This window comes from Crocuta crocuta, unplaced genomic scaffold (genome assembly GCF_008692635.1).
Source record: "Crocuta crocuta isolate KB4526 unplaced genomic scaffold, BGI_CrCroc_1.0 scaffold482, whole genome shotgun sequence".
Lineage (NCBI taxonomy): Eukaryota > Metazoa > Chordata > Mammalia > Carnivora > Hyaenidae > Crocuta > Crocuta crocuta.
Window position 1 is genome coordinate 1,327,176 of NW_027527459.1, and position 8,109 is coordinate 1,335,284.

An 8,109-nucleotide genomic window follows, 5' to 3' on the forward strand; every position below is an offset into this window, starting at 1 on the left:
TGAGACACTGCACCGATGGAGCCACCCAGGCGCCTTTGTTTTGAAATTCTTAAAGATGAATTGTCACACTTGGGTTTTCTCCCTTCTGCACAAACAGAATTGTAAAATTACATTAATGCACAAAATACTTTATACAACAAAAATTTTATAATTTAAGGTTGTATTTTATGCATTATTCTCCATTTTAATTCTCTTTGTTCCCCTCACAGTATAGTTGTGACTTTAGAGTTGTAACTTGAATGCTTTTTGTATTCTCATCTGTATTCTTCACCGTAGCCTAACAGACGGTAATATCTGTAATTCATCCAGGAGCGTATTAGTCTCTGTGTTGAGCTGTGACTACACTGGAAAGTAGAAGTTTCCTTTTTATATTTTTTTGCTTTAACTACTAATTCTATCCTCAGCAGACCAGTTAGACTTTTCTAGTGTGGTCTCCTAAAATGGTGACTTATATTCTAAGAGAGCCCAAGTAAAAATTCTGAAAATTCACTCCCCTCTTTGAGGTATAAAAGGGCAGAAGAATAGGAGTAACTGCTAGTATTGTGTACCTCTTCTGAAAGTCTACCAGTATTTAGTATTTAAAGACTATAGATTTTATATGATTTTCTAAAGCAGACAAAACTGATCTCTGGTGACAGAAATCATTGTAGTGGTTTTTTTAGGGTTGGGGCTGTTGAATGGAAAAAAAGACATAAGGTAATTTGTAGCATCATGGGAATGTTCTTGATAGATGTGTAGGTTACATGACTGCATTAATTTGCAAAACTGATTCAACCGTATTAAGTTCTGTGCACTTTATTATATATAAATCTATCCCAGTTAAAAATTACATTAGCACTATTAATCAGAAAAATAGAAATTATAAAACAATGAAAGACCATTTCTCACCTAGCAGATTAGCAAAGATTAAGAAGTCTGATCGTGCAGAGTATTGTAAAGATGTGGAAAAAGAGACTTTCATTCATTGTTGTTGACAGTGTAAATTGGTACAAGAGCACTTGTGGAGCTATTTGGCGATGTCTAGTAAAGTTTAAGATTCTCGCTACCTCATGATCCAGTAATTCTGTTCATAGGTAGATACCTTAGAGAAACTCTTATGTATACATGGAAAACCATAAAAGAATTTGATCATTGCAGGTTTTGAATAGAGGAAAAGTTAAAACAACTTAACATCTATCAGTTAGAAAATGAGATCAATAGATTGTTATACAACAGGATATCATAAGCAGTCAAAATGGTTAGATCTTTTCCAAAGTAAACTTTTCTTAATTTCATTAAACACCCAATCATTGTTCAGATTTCTAGTAGTCTCATGTCATAATGACTTCTGTTAGAGAGAGTAAGAGCAAGCGTGCATTAGTTGGAGAGGGGCAGAGAGGGAGGGAGAAAATCCCTAGTAGGCTCCACGTTGTCAGTGCAGAGCCTGATGCAGGGCTTGAACTCCCGAATCGTGAAATCATGATATGAGCCGAAAAAAGCAAGAGTCAGACACTCAACCAACTGAGCTACACAGGCACCCCAAAATTGTAATATATTTAAAGTGTGTGATATGAAGATTTTTATATGTATATATTGTGAGAAGATTCCTCTGATCAAGTTGATTAACACACCTGTCACTTCACTTATTTACCCTGTTCTTTTTCTGAGAATACTTAAACGCTCTTCTTTTAGCAAATTTCAGTTATACAGTGTTATAATAATACACCATCATCAACTGTAATCGCCATGTTATACATTAGATGCTCAGATGTCCTTCATCTTTAAAAGTCCTTTTCCCAACTTTACTGAGATATATTTGACATACAACATTGTGTAATTTTAAGGTGTACAACATGTTGATTTGATACACTTATATATTGGAAAATTATTAACACTATAGGATTAGCTGACACCACTCTTCCAAAAATGGGTAGATTTTTGAAACAATGTTGAGTATAAAAGTCAAAGTACAAAATTGTGTTATAATGTTTATAGACAAATATATATTAAAAATATATTATGATTTCACTCGTGTGGAATTTACCAAAGCAATCAAACATGGTGGGGAAAGACAAACCAAGACTCTTAACTGGAGAGAACAAACTGACGGTTTCCAAAGGATACGTGGGAGTGGGGATTGAGGAGGGCACTTGTTGTGATGAGCACCAGATGTTGTATATAAGTGTTGAATCCTTAAATTCTAAAGCTGAAACCAATGTTATACTGTATGTTAACTAACTGGAATTTAAATAAAGTCTTGAGAAAAATATTTATTAAAAATATCCAAATATGGGGCGCCTGGGTGGCTTAGTCGGTTAAGCGTCCGACTTTCGCTTGGGTCATGATCTCGCGTTCGTGGGTTCGAGCCCCGCGTCGGGCTCTGTGCTGACTGCCAGCTCAGAGCCTGGAGCCTGTTTCAGTCTGTGACTCCCTCTCTTTCTGACCCTCTCCTGCTCACGCTGTCTGTCTGTCTGTCTCTCTCTCTCTCCTAGAAATAAATAAAAACATTTAAAAAAAAATATCCAAATATGCATGGGGGTGATAAATAGCAAATTCAGGTTAGTGGTAAGCCTTTGTGGCAGGGAAGAGGACAGAGGGAAATAGCATCAGGGGGACTCCTTATCTGGAATGTTCATTTAGGCTTTGTGGTGGATACGTAGTTGTAATGTAAATCTTTCTACCAGTGAGTATATAGTAGTCTAAGCCCCATATCTTGTCGCAGATTGGTAACAGTTTTCAGACTGATGACCAGTTGATAGTCCACCCTTTGAAGACTACTGTGTATACCTGAAATGTAATTAAGAATAGTGAACTAACCCCAAGCAGTATCTTTGTAACTGATTCCTCCTATCCTTTCTCTTTAATGGTGTTTTCAAAACTGGTGATTTTGAATTGATTAGAATTAGTCATTATTATGACAGCAGATTATTTGGGTTACACATTATAGTTAGTTGACAAAAATTGTGTTCATGTATTTGAAGCATAATTTAGATAATAAATCACTGAACTAAGCGTCAAAAGTCTGGGATTTGAGGGGTGACTTCATGGTGCAGTCGGTTAAGCGTCCAACTTTGGCTCAGGTCATGATCTTGCAGTTCTTGAGTTAAGCCCTACATTGGGCTTTATGCTGACACCTCAGAGCCTGGAGCCTGCTTCAGATTCGGGGTCTCCCTCTCTTTCTGACCCTCCCCTGCTCACGCTGCGTCTCTCTCTCTCTCTCTCTCTCTCAGAAATAAATAAAACATTAAAAAAATTTTATAATAAAAAAAGAAGGAATAAATAAAAATTGGGGGTAGGGGGAGGCTATGGCAGTTTTGGGTATCAAAGCTAATGGTTTCTACTTCTTTTTAAGGTATGTTTACTTGGAAAAGTTCATGACCTTTCAGATGTCACTCCGAAGAGAAGATGTGTGGCTTCCACTGATGTCTTACCGAAATTCTTTGCTAGCTGGTGGTGATGATGACACCATGTCAGTCATTAGTGGGATCAGCAGTCGAGGGTCAACTGTGCGGAGTAAAAAATCAAAACCATCTACAGGAAAACGGAAAGTGGTTGAAGGCATGCAACTTGCACTCAGTAAGAATATAGTTTATTCTCTTTATGTGTATCCCTTATATTTACGAGCAGAATTGTCATTAGGTTCACCATAGTTTTAAATTTGAGCTATGTGTTGTTAAATAATATCTTGCACAGTGTGTCTACTTATGTGTAAGTTTAGTGTTTTAAGCGTTTTATATACATAAACTCAATTCTCATCACTCTTTAGGTACATCCTCATTTTTCAGATGAGAAAACTAGTAGAGTAGTGTGGTTAAGTTACTTAACCTAAGGTCACACAACTATTTAGTACCCAGGCAATCTTACTCCAGAACCCGTGCTCTTTTTTTTTTTTAATTAAAAAAAAATTTTTTTTTTTTTATTTTGAGAGCACAAGTCGGGGAGAGGGGCAGAGGGAGAGAGAGAGAAAATCCTAAGCCAGCTCCATGCTCAGTGTAGAGCCCGATGTGGGGCTCAAGCCATGATCCTGGGATCATGACCTGGGCCAAAATCGAGAGTTGAAAGCTCAACCAAGCCACCCAGGCACCCCTAAAACCCCCCTGCTTTTTAATCACTGTGCTATACTGTATATGCATAGGGATATGACTAAGTATTACAGAGCTAATGCTACCTCAGAGACCAGATTATCTAATTTAAGTGTGGAGCAACCGATTCAGAGAGATTCTGACTTTTGAATTTCTGTGAAGAAGTCATTTATCATGGAGAACTTGTTAAAGTTACAAATTCTGTCTTAGATGCTTCAATCTCTTGGACTCCTAGCACTGTAGGGCTGGTGCAAAATGGGCCTGGGGACTTTTTTTCCTCTCCTTCGGGACCTTTTAATGAATTAGTCGAGTTGCCAAAATTTGTTCTAGTTATTGCTGAATAACAAACTACCCCAAAACTTAGGAAATATTTGGGACATGGTGTCTGATGCTTCAGCTGGGAGCCTTCACCTAGGAAGATTCAGAGGCTGGTGACAAATCCCATGCAGGCACCTTCACTTATAGATAATATCTGGTGCTAGCTATCACCTTGGACTTCGTCTGCGAGAACACCTACATGTAATCTCTCCATGTGGCTGTTTGGCTTTCTCACAGCATGTGACTGGGCTCTAAGAGCAAGTGTCTGAAGAGACATAGGAAGTAGAAGCTACCAGTTTTTTAAGGCCAGAAACTGGCATAGCATATTCTACCATATTCTCTTGACCAAGCATTCAGACCCAGCTTCAAGGGGATGGGACATAAATCTTCCACCTCTTAATGTGAGGAGTGTCAAGATTTGGGGGCCATTATTTTCTAATTTCTACATAATTCTTCAGCCATCATCAGGTATATAGTGTTCAATACTTGTCTCATGGATTAATAGTTGTATCTTTTGTCCAGTAATATAAACGCATGAATTTACAACTGGCACAACCTTAGATCTAGACTTGGTTAGTTATATAGTTCCAATGTCATGGTTTATGGGGAGATTTCTTTTATAGTGTTCCTGAACAGTTAAAATAGTTAGGGTTCATGATTTATAGGAAGTTAAAATAAATTTTTCTTTTTTTTTTTTAAGTAGAAAAGTTATCCAGTTAAAAGATGATGTTTCCTGCATATCACTATAAGTTTTTCTCATCTGAACAAATAGTAGTTACAGATTTATGCCAGGCCATCAAATCTCTCCTTTTTCATAGACTACATGGAGCACAAAAGACTTGGTATTTATGTAACATCTTGAAGATGGATGATCAAACCAGATAGTTCAGCTTTTATAGAAAGAGTCAATACTCTGTTTAGATTTTTGGAGAAAGCCATAGAAATTGGGGCATTAGTAACGTGGGAGGATGACTACTGATAGATTGTCCAGATCAGTGCAGTTTTGAAGAGAGAATTGGAGCCTAACACAGGAGAACTTAAGGTGTCATGTAATTATATTGCAGATTGTGAAATTTACATCTAACCTGTCTGTTACTAGGACATTAGCTACTAGTACATTTTTCTTTCCACTCTTTTTTAAAAACACATTTGTATGCATATGTATAATCTTCTCATAAAGCAGGTTTCCCGCAAACTCCTGTTCAGTCAGTCCTCAAGTGCTATCAATTTCACCTCCCAAATCAGTGATTTAAAAAAAATTACTATGAATTCAGTAACATTTGCATGTGAATTTGTCTCTTATTAATCACGGCAGCATCTATAGATTTGAAAACAAATAGCTTTTGCAGGTGTGAAACCTGGTCCAGTGCTTAATATGTATATGGATTTGTGCTCCCTTGGAGTTGGTGAGCATCCTGTAAACTAGGAATCATTCTTCCATTGTTTCCATTTCTCTTCCCACCTAGCCTCCTAACTAGCCTTTGTGCTCACTAGTCTTCATTTTCCTCAGTCTACCTTCTACACTGCCACCTCCTACCTTGACTAAAGATACGTAACCGAACCACATTGCTTCCCTTCCATAAAACTTCAGTGGTAGTTCCTGTCACCTTAGCACAGCTTGTAAGACTTTCTGTAAATAGCTTCCTGCCTCTTTATTCAGCCTTAGCTTTTGCCACTTACCCTAGGAGTACCAAACTCTTAGTTTGAACCATATGAAATTGCCATTTGTGTAGGTCAAAAACTGCTGAAATGTCAGCAGATCAGTATGGTTCAGTCATTGTACTTTCGTGCCTCAGTGTTTTTGCTTATGTTCTTCCCCACTGCCTGGCAGATGTATCTACTGTAATTAGAAGTCACTTTTGGGTAGTTGGCTCTGATCCTTCTCAGTGCTCCTGTACCACCTGTGCTCCCCTCTCTTGTAGCACTTACTACACTGTGTTGTCATTGCGTGTGTTTTCTTTGTCTCCAAGGACAGGGACTGCACCTTACACACCTTGGTGTACCCCCGTTTCAAGCACTAGCATGTGGAAGCAGCCAGATGTTTGTCGACCTGAACAGGTTGTATTAGACGTTTCGTCGTCAAAATTAGTGACTGAACTTTATTGCGATCGATTTTCTCATTCAGCTGAAGAAAGCAGTAGTAGCGACAGTATGTGGTTAAGCAGAGAACAAACACTGCACACCCCAGTTATGATGCAGACACCACAACTCACCTCAACGATTATGAGAGAGCCCAAAAGATTACGACCGGAGGATAGCTTCATGAGCGTCTATCCGATGCAGACTGAACATCATCAAACTCCTCTTGATTATAAGTAAGTACAGTTGAATATTTTCTGTACTATAACTTTTTTAATTACATAGAAAAAAGTTAAGTTAAAAGAAGAATAAAATTCTCCTTGAAGCACGCAGGTAACATGGATGTTAGCTCAAAGACAACACGAGGAAGCAAGGCAGCAGCAGGAGAGAGCAGCAATGAGCTGTGTTAAACTGCGAACTAACCTCCAGCATGCCATGTAAGTGAGAGTGCCTTACTGTCTCAGTCCAGGAGGTTCACCGATTCATTTTCCCAGATTTTAATGTGTGCCTTACCTAAACGTTTCAGCCAACTCTAGAGTAAGCTGAAATAATCAAGGAACTAAAACTTGGTCTTTCCAACAGAAGAAAACACTCAAAGTTAAATATTCACTAGTTAGCTAAAGGACCAACCTTAGGTTGATCTGTTGGAAAAGTTTAAATTGAATCCTTGTTTATTTTGGTACACAGAATTCTAGCTTAACAATCCAGTTTTGCTCCATCTTAACTGATTCTGCAGCTTCGTGCAGGCCCTCATCCCTCATCTGCACCATTGTATTAGCTTTCTAACTTGTTTTCTCCCCTCAGAGCTCCCATTTCTCCTCTCACCAGACCCCGCCCCTCAATCCCCCCACCACCACTCCATCATTCACACTACCATCAAAAATGACTATTGTAGAATAAAAATTTGGTCATGTAATTCTTGGACTTAAAAACCTTTCCATGGCTCCCCAGTGCCTACAGGATAAAGTCCAAACTCCTTAGCTCATGGCATGCAAGATCTTTCAAAATACAGCCCCCTGCCTACATATTAGTATGATATCCCCCATTCCTTGGCAAGCGGTAAAAGCACTTATAAAAGAGTAAGCTCAGGTGTCACCTTAAGTGAAGCTGTGGTCATCTGTGCTCCCATAGCACTATGTGTATTCATATTTCTTACAGCACTTACCACAATGTACTGTAATTACTTGTTTATGAATTTGTCCCTTTCTCTAGACTGTGAGCTCCTTAAGGGCAGGGACCACTTTCATTGCCTGTTGGTGCTTGGCACATAAAAAGTGCTAAGTAAATGTTCATTGAGTGAATAAATGTCCAATGCAAAAAAAAATTGTAGTGTAACTTTTAAGTACTTTGTTTTTACTGGAATCTGTATGAAAGCTTTATGAATCTTTATTAGCTTTGGCTCCAGAAGAAATGATAGAAAAGCAATCTTTAGAGGATTAGTACAAAAGGGAAGATCTGATGATTCTGATTATTTACGTTTTGAGTTTGAAAGCTTTGTATTTGTAACATAATGTGGTATGTGTTTTAATACTGGGAGACAGTAATTGTTACCTTCTTTTTAAAATTTATGTTTTGCTTCATTTTGTTGGTTTTTAAAGGATGAGAATTTTTAAAAGTGGTAATTTACCATGTGCCTGGTAACCTATTAAAA

The 8,109-nt window shown here is 38.0% G+C and overlaps 1 protein-coding gene across 1 annotated transcript in view; it reads left to right on the forward strand.

Moving 5' to 3' along the window:
* The window catches only part of STAG2 (STAG2 cohesin complex component), a 123,926-nt gene that overhangs the window by 107,677 nt on the left and 8,140 nt on the right, over positions 1-8,109 (forward strand). Inside the window, exons 29-31 of the mRNA XM_077763448.1 lie at positions 3,332-3,555; positions 6,505-6,694; positions 6,785-6,895. Coding sequence (XP_077619574.1) covers positions 3,332-3,555; positions 6,505-6,694; positions 6,785-6,895 — 525 coding nt within the window. The remainder of the gene's footprint in view (positions 1-3,331; positions 3,556-6,504; positions 6,695-6,784; positions 6,896-8,109) is intronic.